Source organism: Homarus americanus, unplaced genomic scaffold, assembly GCF_018991925.1.
Source record: "Homarus americanus isolate GMGI-L3 unplaced genomic scaffold, GMGI_Hamer_2.0 scaffold51859, whole genome shotgun sequence".
NCBI lineage: Eukaryota > Metazoa > Arthropoda > Malacostraca > Decapoda > Nephropidae > Homarus > Homarus americanus.
In genome coordinates this window covers 4,262,182-4,279,093 of record NW_024711292.1, presented here as the reverse complement: position 1 = coordinate 4,279,093, position 16,912 = coordinate 4,262,182, and the positions used below count along the sequence as shown (strand labels likewise).

The 16,912-nt window shown below is 35.7% G+C and overlaps 1 protein-coding gene across 1 annotated transcript; it reads left to right on the top strand.

Annotated features, from left to right (window-relative positions):
- The first annotated feature begins 4,704 nt into the window (after nucleotides 1–4,704).
- LOC121875627 (transcription termination factor, mitochondrial-like) lies at nucleotides 4,705–15,891 on the top strand. Its single transcript, XM_042380273.1, has 10 exons — nucleotides 4,705–4,794; nucleotides 5,247–5,469; nucleotides 6,371–6,518; nucleotides 6,846–6,957; nucleotides 8,675–8,876; nucleotides 9,338–9,522; nucleotides 10,261–10,357; nucleotides 13,353–13,506; nucleotides 14,480–14,686; nucleotides 15,458–15,891. Exons 2-10 carry the CDS (start codon nucleotides 5,349–5,351, stop codon nucleotides 15,639–15,641), a joined length of 1,410 nt encoding a protein of 469 aa, XP_042236207.1. The 5' UTR covers nucleotides 4,705–4,794; nucleotides 5,247–5,348; the 3' UTR covers nucleotides 15,642–15,891.
- The last annotated feature ends 1,021 nt before the right edge of the window (nucleotides 15,892–16,912 follow it).

The window sequence follows — 16,912 nt, the reverse complement described above, 5'->3', positions numbered from 1 at the left end:
ATATGCTGCTCCTACTTGTAGCTCAGTTAACATTTTACTCCCGCGGATTTTAAAGGCGGCTGTCCACGAGTGACGTTGTTTGAAAGTGTTCACATCCAAGGTGAGTGTTGTAACAGATCCCAGTTGTTGTGTTAAACTTAGAGGTACACAAGAAGATGTTTGAAAGGCTCACGCACTAGTATGGGCCAGTGAGACAAGTGGCAAACGTGACCATTTGTGTCACCAGGAATCATCACTGAGGTTTTAACTGTCATCTAACACCACAACTGACCGTGAGAGCAGACGACAGGCAGTAGTACACACTCACAACACGCCACATCAGTAGAACAATTAAAAAACCTAAGTTCCAAAATACTTGTGATGAGTGAGCAAAGGTGAAACAGTTTTAACTCTAGGCAGAACTGTAAAACAAACATTCAGTAAAAAGATACCGGCATAAAGCACTTCTTTAAGTGATGTGGCTCTCGCTTTCGTCCCAGTCTGCAACACCTTATCCCTTTTAACCGAAAACTTTTGATGACTAAGAAAGTTTAAATATTATCAATAAGCAATATCTTCAATAACATTTTCTATTCGGTCTTTCATGTGATTTTACAGCGCACCGCAAAATGCTTACGCCACATTAGATCTGAATCGCAAATCTCCACCAAGTTACTGAGGCGGAAGTTGTTCCACGTACCCAAGATTCTCCCTGACCTTTCTCATACACGAAGAAAATGTAAGTTGTATCTCATCAAGTCCTACGTCACGTTAATCTGTCTCTTTTAAGTCATTTTTCCACAACACACGCCTGGTAACCACTCGAGTGTAGACCAGTATTGGTAATTATTATTTTTCATCACATTCATCAACTAGTATTTACACAAAACGTAGAACTAACAAGTAAAAATTTCCGTTCAATAAAAACAATTTGAATATTTTACTGACTTAGACAAAAATAACTCGACTGTTATGTCCTCTGAGGTGCTTATAGATGTATATTAAGTCACCCCTTGTCCGTCTATAGCAGGGGTCACCAAACTACGGCCCGCGGGCCGGATCCCAAGTCCTTCCCCGGCTCGTGGTAGCTCCGCCTACGCTCTGACGTTACCAGAGCTTTCGTTCTGGCTTGCAAGTATTGAACAGAATGATTATGCGGCCCGCGCTCGTCATTCTTTCAGTTCTCCGGCCCACTGTGAAAAAAGTTTGGTGACCCCTGGTCTATAGTATTGTATATGTAAAGTTGTCGTACAGGTTTACAATTGGATAAGCATGTTCATAAACTGTGCAGTTATACAGTTCAGCATGAATATAAACAATGTAGGTAGGCGGTGGAGGTATACCGTTTCCTGTGTGCCGAGACAGTGCAGGTAAACAACAATAGTAAACAGTAAGGCAACTTAACCAATGATAACCGACAAAGAAGTCGGCTGTTATTTCCAGGAGGGGCCTTCAGTTTGGTTTACCACAAAAGGGCTGCATATATATTATCGTGTCTCCCTTTATACAGGGTGTCCCATAAATTTTCATGCATAGGAAAAATAAATTTTAAATGAAAATCCATTTTTATTTATATAATTTGCTCTACATGACTACCATTCTGTTGAAAACACTCTTCAATGCGTGTCCTCCACTGCTGAAGAACACGTTCAAGCACAGCTGGAGTTATGCTTGTAATGGCGTTGGTGATACGTTGTATGGAAACTTATGGGACACCCTGTATAATAAGTCATTGGTATTATATTAATTATATCCGTAAAACAACAATATTAATAAAACAATATTGGAAATTGGTGAGAAAAAATTAAGACCATAAATACTAGTTACCCTTAAAAAAAAGCTAACAAATATATTCATAGAAAATAAAAAGTTTTGATGAGTAACAAAACTATCCGAGTTTTACCTGAACGTGTGTGGACGATGATTGGTAAATTATATCTATTACATTTCTTAAGCGCTTATAAACCAAATGAAAATATTTTCACCAAGATATTGAATAGCGTCCAGCACATTCCCAATGTTTCACTTGTTTTAGGTTTTCAATCATATCACTAATCTCTGTAATCATAAAGCAAACATCGGGTGAAGGATCAATATTTCAACTGATGGAACACCTTTAGAATTAGCTATTATAATATTCATAGATCTATTTTTCATCTACTGAGTGAAACCTCGACTATATATAATGATAGGTGCACAAAACGACATCCTCGGACACAACGTACGCGCCTCGTCTCATCTTCTAATACCAAGTCACACGTACTTCACTAATTTTTTTTTTACAAAAGCGGTAGAATGCATGACCAAATAGAATAATAAATTAGGGGTTTATTCTGAAATCTCTTTTTATCATCAAAAAAACAAGTACAACCCATGATACACATACCAGCTTTGACCGATACTAATTGGTTAAGAAAAATTCGTTATCAAAGAGGATTCTCCAAAGAAATCTCTTGAATTCTTTTTTATACTAAAACCAAGAAATTTCGGACAAGTTGTAAAGACCAGGTACGAAAGGGGAAAATCTGCTGTAAACACCCTTTGAGAGCCCTAGCTGTGGTGCATTTGTTTGAGGCTAATGAATGTGCTGCCACAGAAAATTCATGATCATAGATACAGAAACGGACAGCGCTTCGAGTTTCTTGCTACATCTGGAAGCTCTTCAGAACAAATTCATAATGTCTATTATACAAATCTTTATGATAAAAACTAAAAAAATATTATTGTTTTTGCATTATTTTTTAAAGGAAAATCCTATATCAAAATTTCATATGTAAATATTATAGAACTGTGGAGAAAGACAAGAAACTATTTCCTGTCCAGTTCTATAAAGATAAAGCTTCACATTTTAACAAATGTAAAGGAAAAGAAGGAATCAAATCTTTTCATCTAAAATAGTTTCGAGATTTGTAATCCTTTTGACTCTAGATCATTATTAAATTACCTAGATGAACTTTCTTGGAGGAAACACTTACTGTGTACTGTATACGGCTCGAGTGCTCCCTTCTCACACATACTGTAATCACATCCTCAACTATCCCGCCAGATCTAGAGGATAACTGTCGGAAGATGGTAGTTCGTCACCACTGGAAAGGAATTTACACTAGTAACTACACCGGGTCATTATCCATTTGAAGAAAATTTTGCCTAATCGTCATTCTGATAGAATAAGTTGTTCTTCAACAATGTATAAGTTTTGACATTCAGTGCTGCTATAATATGACTACCTTTAGTAGTTTTCAGTAACTTTTCAATCAGTAATATATATTTTTGGTTGGAATGTTCATAGTCTGATTATTTTATGTAAATAGAAGATAATTAACATATTAATCTTGAAAGATTCTAAGCAGGTTAACATACTCTATCCTAGATTTTTTTTTTATTTCCGTAAACAAACGTTTTACTGTAAATGCGAAGTTCATTTTATGTCTTCCCGTGTACCATCTATCCGACCTTATTTAATAAATGGTGAGCACTTCAGTTTTAATGTTAAGTCAAATATGATCCTGCCAACTATTCATCCATTGTGTATGGGCAAGTAAAATAATATTTTGGACACCTAAGTAATGGAAGCATGGCTCTACTGCTGTATTAAGGTAATCTATATTCAACTACAGTACTACATAAAGCGACCTGAGACTTTCACGTTTTGAAAAATTACTCAGTTTATCCAACTATTCCAACTAATTTTGTTTCAGAGGAAAATAAATCGATTTCCATTTACCACACCCTCCCAATTGTCGATTAATTACAACAGATAAGGTATTAGACTTGGTATTTACAAAGATTAACTAGATACCGTAAAACTACTCTAATTTTCTGATCCTGCCCTATACTGACTTGGAGTTTTCAGTCTTATTTAGGCAATAATTAATCAGATGAATTAAATTTCAAATTGGAATGGTATTATAAAATTTAAACCACGAGTAACTCAAAGCCGTCCTACACTTTTATATATAAAAATTCACTCTCAGCCATATTACATTTCGTGGCCAGTCATGAAGAAATTGTGTGTACTCTTGCCCGTAGACATAATACAGTCGTCTGTGTTTCTTTGTAGAGTAGATTCTTACGCACTGTTGGCAAGTACTGGCCCCCGTTCAGTACTTCAGTTTGTTCCAAAGTTATCGCTTAACCACCAAGGGCTGCAAGTATATCGCCTTGTCTTCCTCTATATAATTAATTGATTGGTATTATCTTAATTCTATCAATAAAATGACAGTATTAACAAAAAACAATATAAAATTTGGGAGAAAATAAATTCCACACCATAAATATTTAGTTCCCCCACAAATTATTTCCATTTTCTGACAAATATTTTGAAAGAAAATGAAATGATTTAATTGATAACTAAGTTATTTAGTTTTTATTTGAAGAAGAGTAAACAATGATTGATAACTCATATCAGTAGGTTTTCCTTTTTGTATCCTCGTTTTTTCCTGTGGTAGCTTGTGTCGTTAATTATTTACTTCTTATAGGCATCTGAATTGCCACCTTAAGGATATTTCATCATTGAAGTTAAATGTTTTCTTAACTCATGAAAATATCAAACAGTGCATGAAACATATGGCCCTACCAAACATCACAGATTTCCCGGCCTCCGGTTTCCTCCTGCATTAACACTTCTTGTTAGACCAACAACCCGAACGGCTACTAAACTTAAAAATGGTGAAAATGGATAAAAAATACAAAAACAATTACCGAGACGAAGAAGATGTCAAGGGTTTTGACTCCCGACAGAGAACGGAAGTAGTGACTCAGGAGAACAACCGACCACAACACACTCTTGAGGAGAGGAACTGAGGAGCTGTGGAGGTAATGGGTAGATAGTGAGATAGTTATTTATTCATTAAAATTGGCATACGTTCGAGTTTATATAGATTTAGTGTGTATATAAGTAATGAATGTACAATGAAAGACAAAAGTCGTGTCTCTGTACTCAATGTTCCTAATGCCCAGGATTAGTCTTGTAACTAACACTTCTTTGTATGAACCCAATACGTCATTCTGTGGATATGGTTTAGTGTATGCAGTATGAATTCATATATTATTTGTTGGAAGCATTTGTTTATATGAAACTCAATTCAAATACCTTACAAGTTTATATTATAGTAGCTAATTGTTAAGAAATTAGTCAGGTGGACATAGATTAGAATTCAAGGGAAAAATCGACAAAATTAAATTAGGAAAAGTGCAGTTTCTTGTAAACACAATTTTCTTGATGTAAAAAATAATTATCTTTAATGTAATATTTTTTTTAATTACAGTAGGTGCTTTATGTGCACAAACAACGTAAATATATACCAAAAGAAGAGCGGATTCCCGTATATAATAAATGAAGGGAACACGAGTGTCACACAAAACAAGAAATGATACTAAGAAATTTTTACCAGCGGTGTTACAGTGTGTCTGTCCGATCAAGTCACACACTGTCGTCAGTCTGCTGCAACAGTTATGGTGACAGGCAGCCATGTGTGATCGCTGCTCATAGTGAGTACTGTAGCTATGAAATTAATTGACTTGGATATAATGTACAGTATATTTTACCTAATGTAGTTTTATGTAGTTGTACCATTCTCTCCTTTGGAATTTGATCTTATAGAAAATAATTGGTGCAAATATTGAACATAAATTAAGTTTAATGTTGAATGGTACCTTATCTAAAAAAAAAAAAAAGGGGGGGGGGAATGTACAATTCCTCCAATTGATTTCATTTATTCTTGAAGTAAAACAAAGTTTTCTCAAGGTATTTTTTCATTAGGTAGCTGCTTAACACAGACCCCCGTTCTAAACTGTTGCTAATGAGTTATCTTACAATTATTCTTTGATTAGATGATGTTAATTTTAGTTGGTTCCCCCTAGTTTTTGTTAAGTATGGTGCATGTTGCATAGATCGCCCTGTTAGTCTTTCTTCTCCTGTTGATAAAATATAATTTAAAACTGGCCCTTACCAACCAACCAACTTATGAATCTTGGTCAGGTTAGGTAGGTCTGGTTATTTTATGTTATCTGTAATAAATCATTTACGTAACTGTAGGAGAAAACTCTACACTGCTAAGGCAAAACTGATGAATTAATGATATGAAGGTTTTATTGTTTTATCATAGAGGTCTCACTATAATATCATTGTGCACCTCAAGCAAGCTAGACTGTTATTTTCTAACAGTTGCATTTTTCATTCATACACTTTGCTTTAACAAATGGTCGTTAATGTACTTATTAAAGACTATAGAGGAAAATTTTAATTTCGTTGTTAATTAGCTAAAGATTTTAGTATGCTGCAACATTTACATCTTGTATGAAATGGGACATATATTTAGTTATAAGACTAAGTGATGCTCACTGTGGTTGAAATGGAAGGACATATGCCAACATGAATACATTTTTGCAGCAATACCAGCAGGGACTTCATTCTGCTGGTACCAAACTACAGCTCCTTTATGGCCAGAAGTGCAGCAGAAATTACGCACAAGACACAGTAACAGCTTACCATCAGGGGACATGACCGTGTCTACAAAAATCACGTCGCCCGGCAGCAGGTACAGTGCGATGATACACAATTCATAGCTTCCAGGAGTGTAATACTAAACTGTGCCTTGAATAGAATAGAATGTTTTTGTCCCCAGTTCCCCAGTCACTAATAAGAAGTCATTCCCTTTTCCCCATTCCTTTATCCCAAGTCATTCCCATTTTCACATCTATAATTGTAAGTCCTCTTTTCCCCATCCCCTAATCCCAAGTCATTCTCATTCCCTAATCTTAAGTCATTTTTATATCCTTGTTGATTAATCCTTATTATTCCCTTCACAAGTCATTTGTTATTAACTAGCTTACATTCCCAGAATATTTGTCTTCTTGATTTACAGAGAACCACCAGACACAGTTGACCAGGAACAAGTATTGGATGAGGGAGAATTCACTGATAACTCACATTTGGAAGACAGAGGAAGTACTAGAACAAGAAGTTTAATCAAGAAAGTAAGTGAGTACAGTATAAGGATATCCCTATTAGCCGGAATAATTGGTACAGAGCTTTTCTGGGTATGAGAGATTTCTGGGTGATAAGACGACTCTCTCAAACCCAGAAAAATCCTACATTCCCGAAATTTTTCTGGTTACTGGGAAAACTTTCTGGAAATTGTGCATTATCTGTTCCCAGACCCAGAATAGAAAAATTTGTAAAGAATTTCCAGAATTTTCTGGAATTTTTCCAGATTTACGCTTTATTTCTTCCTCGGAATTTGTTCTAAGACCCGGGAACAAAAAAAAAAATCCTTTTCTACATTCTCTTCACATGCCCAAACTACAGTCTACCACTCTTCAGACCTTAGGTAATACAGGGGGTTCCCAACTTACAAACGCCAGCCGATACGAACGAGGTTAAACCTGAAATTTACAGTAGTACTGTAATTTATTTACCTGATGACTTATTTTTTTACTTTCATTTACTGTATATTGTCATTCTATTTCTTCTTTTCTCTTAAATTAAGTGATTTTAGATGTATACAGGTTGACAATCCCTTATCCGAAATCCTTGGGACCAGAGGCATTTCGGAATTTTTCGGTTTTCAGAATTTTTTTTTTTTTTTTGTATTGGCCCATCCGGGCACAAGTCACTGACCCACATTGGGGCCTGGGGGTCGAAAATATATTAATAATTATAATATTAATTATAATAATAATACAGGTAATAATAATAATTCATAGGACTAGGTCGTGTTACTCACTTTTTATCTTTTTTTCATTCTTGTATTTCTTTATTATTATTATTATCATTATTATTATTTTATAAATACAGTATTATTGTTATCATTATAATTTCATTTTCGTGTATTTTTAATTAATTTTTTTATTTACTATGAATAATTACTTATTATAATTATTATTATTATTATTATAATTAGTATTACTATTACATTTTCGCCCCCCAGGCCCCGATGTGGGTCAGTGATCTATGCCTGGGTGGGCTAATCACTGTAAAAAAAAATTGCTCCACAAAAAACTTTCGGTTTTCGGAATTTCGGATGAAGGGTTGTCAACCTGTATAAGGACTTAGGCTACGATTATTCTGTAAGTACGGTATGCACATAGCATGTGTTCCGACTTACATACATTTCTGACTTAAGAATGTCCTCAGGAATAGAACCCGTTCATAACCCGGGGACCCCCTGTACTCTCAATAACCCAGCTACCCTCTTAGATTTAATTACCAGACAATATTTTGCCTACAAATTCTTTCATTCATTGGGTTCACATTAATCATTCTTTAAATTCTATTACTTATAGTTGAGACTGGTAACATGTCAAGATCACAGAATAAAACAGAGTATGACTTTGGTTACATACAGTTTCTGCACTCTGACCTGAGGACCCAGATGCACAGTGAGAGAATGAAGTATCAGCCAGGATTTTGACGAATACAGTTGAATCATTCGACACATGCATGTACTGTAGTCTCGGTAATGCTTCCAACATAATCCGTCAGGTTTCATTATATTTCTGCCAAAGCTGGGAAGATACTTTGTTCTGTCACTGTCCGTCGGTTGAATTTTCATATCTTGGTTGGACTCTAGCATTTTTCATTGAGAATAACCCGATGGTGATATTTTAAATAATTATAGTTTATATACCTAAAATTAATATTATTGTGACATAAAACTTGTGATTTGTCATTTACATTGTTATTCTTCCTTAGGTAAATGTTAGTGAAGATGTCATAGAAGATTTGACTAAATTATTGGACATCAGCTGTGATGAAGCTCTCCATATAGTGCATCCCAGTGACATTCTTGAGGTGTCTGATGAGGCCTTAAGGGAAACTGTGCACTTTTTAAAGGATCACAACATCACCTCACAACAGTTAAAACGGGTTCCCTGGATTCTCTTAGAGTCTACAGGTTTGTGGCCACTGGTAGCACATGTAAAAGCTAGCGATATTCTTGCCTTCATCTAGTGGTTTGAAGGACAGCAGATCCAAAAGGGAAGAATTAGATTAGAACATAAGTTTTTATGTGAAAGCAGATAGAAATGCCCCCCTCTAACCTTCCCTAAATCTTGAAATTAGAATTATTCCTCATGGGGTGGGAGTCTGAAACATTACCAACTGAAGTAAGGTGTCTTCTTAATATACCTATATAACTCTGTAGTGAATACAAAGTAGGTTGTGCTAAGCTTTGTCCACGCAGTAAGAAATGTATACTTCAGATGTATACGAGTGGTGAACCATCCCATACATGAAATAGTATACCATCTGATGCAGAAAGTACGGTATTATCCCATACATGAAATAGTATACCTGTACTATCCATACATAAATAGGTTATGAAGAAGGTTGTTTATATTATTTTTGTATCGACAGATAGTCTTCATAAAAAATTCCAGAAGCTAACAGAGCCGTACATGTTCCAAAACTGGTCAGACGGTTTAGGATTTTGTCACTTTACGGTGGAGAGGATGGAAGCTTACCGGAAAATTTTTATGTCTGAGGCAAATAATTTTCCTGATCACCCCAATCGTATATACTACTTGGCGGAGAAGTTAAAGGTAAGACTAAAACAGTTATAAGAAGGGAAGAGTTTTGCCTGTCTGATAAATGGGTGGTGAACATCTGGGGAACAGTGATGTGTGTGTGTGTACGGCCAGGAAGTGTGGTGTTGAGTGGTGTTTATGGATTGAAGTGTTGCTGGGCTCTCTCTTTTCTTGGTTGTACATTCACTCCAAAAACAGTCTCTACCAAAATTATGTTGGACAAAACGACACAACGAATGAATGATTTTGACAACACTACCGAGATAACAGGAGTCGCAGTGTTCATTCTGAAATTCATTGACCCCACCCCCCCTCTAGTAAAGATAGTTTTTGAGCGACTGTACATTTGTATGCTAGGCAGTGCCATTTAAGTTATTTATAAAATACTTTAGTTACTGCATGGTGGAGCTAACATGTATGGTTGCCTGGACTTATGCCTGATATAGTGGCTAATGCATTTTTTGAGATGTGGCAACTCTGTGGAATGCTTATCTAGCATCTTTGGTCACGCTACTATTGCAAGGTTCCTTAGGGCCTTACCGGGTGTTTTAATACATTCTAAACAGAGTTGCCACATCTCACAGAACTCACCAGCCACTGTACCTGGTATATCAGGCAACTGTACATACTGTATATGATGGTAATGATACATGGTAAATAGAAGTACACTAATAGAATGTTGGTTTAAAGTGGAGATGAATATGACACTGAGGAATTCAGTTTTAAATTCAGTAATACACTGTTCTGTTTCAGGTCCCTGTTGAGCAGCTCACAGAGAAGATCATCAAACCCCACAAGATTCTAAAAATTAAAATTTCACGACTGAACCAATTGCTTGATATTTTTCACGGTATGTATACAGGGTAGTCATTTACTGAAGTCATACTAGTACGCCTCTCCCCTTGAACCCCCGAGAGATTCAGATTCCTAAACCTGAAGCAGTAGACCGATACATTAATCTGTTCATAAATGCTTTGGATTCATGAGTCAGAACCCAATGGGGTTCAGGGGGAGGGAGAGGTGAACAAACTTTAGTTATTGAGTGTACATTTATGATGTCTTAAAATTTTGTAACATGTTGATAGAGTAAATTTAATATTAGAATTTCTGCTTTCTTATGTTGGTATAATGATCTGTATAATTATCTGTGAGCATCATAAACCAGTACACAAGACTAATGAAGAAGGAAATTAGGATAACGTCATTTCTTGTCTTCTTGCAACGAGTAAAACAAAGTCAGTTCAACACTTCACCTCTCTTTAATTTGTTTAAGTTCACGTTCTAAAATTCTTAAGCAAAGTTTATCTGTCCTGTACAATTTTTCATTTGTTAAACCATTTGTAAATTCTAGCAATGATTCCTGTCCTTGTTATCAATCTTTCATGCTGCAGATTCATTATACAGTAAAGCCTCGAATAATGACGTTAATCATTAATTACCATTAAAATAAAGCAATAATAATGAGATGCGTTCCCATGTGTGACCTTTTCATATCTTTTGTGTGGCTTTTTACCCTCTTTTCCCCCAAAAAGCAATACAATTAATGAAAATTGAAAATATATTTTTTAAATAATGTTTCTGAATGCACCTTATACAATATAAATGAATAATAATATGGTCACACAAGAGGAGATGGGACGCCATTGTTTTCGTTTGTGTTTACAGCCGGGAGTCTGGGATGATAGTTATACACGAGACATTTAAGAAAATAAGACCCTGGTTGTAGTTTTAGTTAAATTAATGTAAAAAATTAATATACAGGGTATATGTTTTAAGTAATGTTATTTAATGTTACTTTTTACTTTTTTTTTTACTTTTATCCAATTCGCCACAGATCGGCTTGGGCGATCGGTCACGTCTCTGATTACTTTTCCTTTTCATTTATCTTCTTCACCAAAGAATCGGCTCGCTAGCCGCCCAGGCGATCAGTCACGTCTCTGTCACGCACTGTTGGCAAATACTGGGCATGCACCGGCTCCTGAATGTACCTGAACCCACTCCAGTTAATAAATGTAACAATAGAAGTAGCTAACCACTAATGGCAAGGAAAAAAAGTGATATGGATTGGGAACACCAACATATACGTGAGCATTTAAGGAAAACGTGTCATTTATCTTTTTAAGAATATGTACAAAAGATTCATTATTGTTTATTACTGAATACGTATTTGATTGAATTAATCTTTATATCAAAATGAATAATACAAGTCATTAATAATACACAGAATATTAAAACACACAAGAGGATAAGAGCCGCCATTGTTGTCAGTGTTTACACCCATAATGTCAGTTATCCACCTGAAACTGAAGAAAATAAGACCCTGGTTGTTGTTGTTGTTGTTGTAGTAAAATTAATGTAAAAAATATGTATGTTTTAATTAATGTTATTTAATGTACAGTAGAAGTAACCACTGATATTAAAGAAAAAGTGAGACTGATAGTGGAACGCCAATGTATACGTGCGCACTCTAGGAAACAGTCATTTATCTTAAGAATATGTACAAAAGGTTCATTACTGCTTATTACTGAATATGTATTTGATTGAATTAATCTTTATACTGTATATGTGAAATGAACAATGCAATTCATTAATAATACGTAGAATATTAAAACACACACGAGGAGACAAAACGGCATTGTTTTCGTAAGTGACGATGGTTCTACATAAGAAACTAAAGTATTCAATTTCAAAACATCACTCTACATTTCCCTCCACAAATAACTACAGCTCCTGCCTGACTTACGACCACTCGCACTTACGACCTGCCTCAGTCGTACCAAAATTTGGTCAAATTATGTATTTTCGAGTCCCAAAGTCAATACACCGACAAAATTTTCGTTTGTAATTCACCTTAAAATGGCTGTCAAGCTTAAAAGTGAGTGTTTTGTGGTGCTGAGAAGATAAAGAGACACCCATTTTAGATTTTCTATGTATTATTTCCGACTTACGACTTGGAATTGGGTTCCTAAACCCGTCGTAAGTCGGGGAGGAGCTGTAGTCCACATAGTAGATAGAAAATGTGTGAAATGGCAATGCTGGTTTACATCTTCCTAAGTGTTTCATGGTCTACACTCTTATTTATTACAGTAGTCTTTCAACTATGAATGAACGTAATGGCCCAATTTTTACAATTGAGAAGCTAAATTTTTCTCATTGGTCTTTATATTTGAGTAGTTTGCTTTTTATCTTTAAAATGGTGTAAATTTATATACTGTATCTGTGTTTGTCTTTACAGTATTGCACATTCTTTATTATTACATTGATATCCCCATTAGCCGGAACAATTATTGCAGAGCACTTCCGGGAATGAGAGATTTCCGGGTAATGAGACGACTCTCTCAAAGCCAGAAAAAATCCCTCATCCCCGGAGGGTAACGGAAAAATTTTCTCAGAAGTTCCAAAATTGCCCATTACATCATCTCTCGAACCCGGATAAATACCCCTCATTCCCGGAATTTTCTGGGAAACGGAAAATTGTTCTCGGAATTTCCAGAAAATGCACCTGATTTTCATCTCTCAAACCCAGGAAAAACTCCCCCATCCCCGGAATTTTCCGGGTATCGGGAAAATTTTCTCGGAATTTTCTGGAATATGTGCCCCTCAGAAAATCGTTCCCATAACTTTCAATACAGCTACCTGTATTATCAGTGGCCCATTTTTTCCACAACTCATTATTTAAAGTTAAGACTGATAAAACATGAAGAGCTTCACTATTCTCCTCCAAGATATACTGTTCCCCATGATCCTTTTCATGTGAGTTCTCAAACAAGTTATTTGAAGAATATTAATCACAAATCAATTCCTAGACACTAATGTGAATTCTGATTGTTCTAAAAACTGTCCAGAGTACGGGGTGCCTCCGGAAGACCTCCTCTCTGATTTGTGGGTGTTCTTCTATAATACTGAGAAGATAGAAGTGAGGTTACAACGAGTTGCTCAGTTGGGTATCCACGCACCCAAGCCTTGGATGTGTCGTTGTTCCTTGGAAATATTTGAGAGGTAAATCCTAATTAGCAGATGATTATATGAAATGGATATATATGGTGTTTGAACTCTACACATGCCTCTTCAATATAGAACCTTTATCTATTATATATCAGATTTCTCTTCTCTGCATCTAAATGTACCTAGACATCCTCCTTCTCTCTCAGTTTACTGTGTTCAGTTTTTTTTCATCATGCTATCCTTTTGTATAATTTGTAGATTCTTTTTTTTAGTTACTCTGCTGGCCTTCTTAATATTTATTTGGCCAAAATGACATAAAATATTCTGTACTTTCTTTAGCACTCCATACAGCACTGCTCTCAGTTTCTCACATCCTGAGAATATCAATGTTATATTAATTTAACATTTCTCAGTCTGTCATGCATTGAACACTTCCCTTTCAGTATCACATATTCAGTGTTAGGGCATATCCTTCATACTAATTGAGGACAGTTTAGTGCTGCCTTCACAGCTGTCAGTGCAGAAAAGGACACAAAATTTTGCTGTTTACAACAAGTTATGAAAAATTTTGGAAAAAAGTTTTTTAATCTTATGAGGAGTTACAAGAATTAGTGTCTTTATTAATAGCTTTCTAAGTTACTGATAAGAGCTGAAATATCTGCATTGTAGCTCAATTCAGAAAGTATAACTTATTGCTTTCTTTAGTGGGGAAAGTTAATAAAAAAAAAATTTCCGAGTCCAAATGTTCATTACAAATGCACAGACCATGTTAGTTAAGATATGGGGTTAGCTGTTTGGGATCTGATGGTCACCACATTGAGGTAATCTTTGCATCTTTACCTTGCCCAGTTCCTACTCTATAAAAGTGTTTTGGTGATACGAAGGGCATCCAGCGAATAAACTAGTTTCAGACTTGCCTAATGGAGACTGGGACAACATGCTATCAGGCTAACTCAAACAATCATGTGAAAATGGCCATGAAGTGATAGTGAGAAAACCTTCGCCAGTTTCGTTTTCTTTGATGCAGATTCTGTGAACGCTTTACTACAGAGAAGAGGCTCATGGGTGATCACAAGGACTTGCTAGGATATTTGTCAGAAAGGTTGGAGTGTGAGCCGAAGATGATCACCAAGCACCTACGGAGTAATACTGTGTTGAGAAAGATACACATCAGCAAGTTGCAGAGAATCCTCGACCTTTTTTACTCCGAGGGACTTAGCTCTGAGGACGTCAGGTACAATATGTTGTATTCTTGTTAGATACGCTTCTTTATGTTGTATATTGAATGATTGTCCAAGTCTTTCATTTATTATGTTGTACTGTATGCTCTCTAGAGGCACAGGTGTAATGTTATTTATATATTTTATGTTTGCTTAAGGCTCTGGTTTATTTTACTGTTTAAGGGATTAATTGGTTATGAGCGTGAAGTCTTGCCAGTGTAGCTGGGGAATTTTACACAAATATATTGGGTGATTAAAATCTTTGCACTGGGTAAGCCTCAGGAACATTCATACAAATCATTGGTTGTCACAAGATGGATGAAGTCATCAGTCCCTGGTCATTTAATTATTGATCTTTGATTTTTCAGAACTGACCATACCAACTTGACAATCATGTAATTGTATGACATCATCAAAATGGCATTCAAAAAATTGGTACAAATAAGTGACTCCCCAAAATTTAAATTTAAGTACAAAGAAGAATTTCTGATATATTTTAAAAAATTTATTTTTTTCAATCATGAGTATTATCATTGTCAATGTATTATGGCAATTTTCCACCACTCCACATTTAGGCTAATGCCTCTCTTGACCTAATCAGTCTCATCCACTCTTTTTAGTTTTTCGGTTCATCCCAAACAGTCTGATATATTACATCTAGGTTTATCCCACTAACAAAGCATCAATTCAATTCTATTTAGACTTCATTATACCTATACATTGTTTAAAAAAAATTTCTTGTGTGTTTATGTCTCACACAATCTATTATTCTGTCCATTTCTCAGGTCATGCATACGAGTGTTACAGTACTCAGAGGAGAGAACAGCACAGAGGATCAAGGAGCTGAAGGAGGTCGGTTTCTTCCCATTTCCCATTATTTTGTTATGCAAGACGCCCGCTAACTTCAAGAAGATTGTTGACCGCTTCAAGGAACAACAAGCTATATTGAACTCTCAAGTGAATAATTAAAATTACCGGTAAACCCTTCCAATACCAGACTAATTGTTGCAAGCTTTGTCCATTATTGGGAGAATTCTGTCATTGAGAATACTTGCCATCGAGAAGTCTGCTATTGAGAGGGTTTACTGTATTTATTACTTTATTGAGAGCATTTATTGGAGCAAACAATTTATTGTTGTTCAAAGCTCATGATTTATACAACAAATACTGTACATGCCATTATTATTTGTGTGAATCACAAAAATAAAGAATCTTTATATGAGTTTACATTATTTTCCTTTGATTAAATGACGTATGTGATGATTTTCTTTTGCCATAGCATTAAGCACAGTAGTGCAAATAAGTTATGATAAAACATGAAATAATTTTACTTTTGCTTCCCACTCTCTGCTTCTCCTCCCCTCAGACTGTCACAGCACTAAAGTTTCCCCTAGTCACAAAGTGGAAGTCTTGTTTTTTTTTTCAATAAATTTTTGTTTGGTCTGAAAAATGGCAGATGAAATTTAACCTGGACAAATGTAAAGTACTTAGTCTAAGACAGTGGCTCCTAATCTATTTAGGGTCGCTCCCCCTATAGCAGTTGGTCCTCAACCTGGAATGTCATAAATTCTATTCAGAACAGGAACACTCAGCCTTCGGCCCCCCACTCAGCTTTTATGATAAATGATTCAGTTGAAATGGAACTCTCCCTCATTGCCAACCACTTCAATTAATATTTTATTAATGTTGGCAAAAATCTTGCAGAGAGCATCCCTGATCACCATGAGGAATTTAGAGCCTACCTGCAAAACAGACAGCAAAATGAGCTGTTCTTATCCCCTGTCACAGCAGATGAATTACTGGCCATCATAAAAAAGTCCAAAGATGCAGCAGCATGCAAAGACAATATAACAATGAGCATCATTAAGAAAGTAGCCCACTTATTACTACCTGTTCTCATGCACATTTGTAACTCCTCCTTCACTAGTGGTGTCTTTCCGGATAAACTGAAAATTGCTAAAGTTCACCCAGCATATAAAAAATCTGGGGACAAAGGTCTCTTCAAGAATTACCGCCCCATATCAGTCCTCCCAGCCTTGAGTAAGATACTGGAGAAGCTAGCATGTAGTAGACTAAATTCCTTCTGCAATGCCAATAATATTTTCACAGACTCACAGTTTGGATTTAGAGCTAGAAGGTCGACTGAGAGTGCTCTGCTATCCTTTACTAATGACATCTTAAATTCCTTTAATGACAATCAGTTCACATTTGGTATATTCTTGTGTAAGGGCGGAGGATTC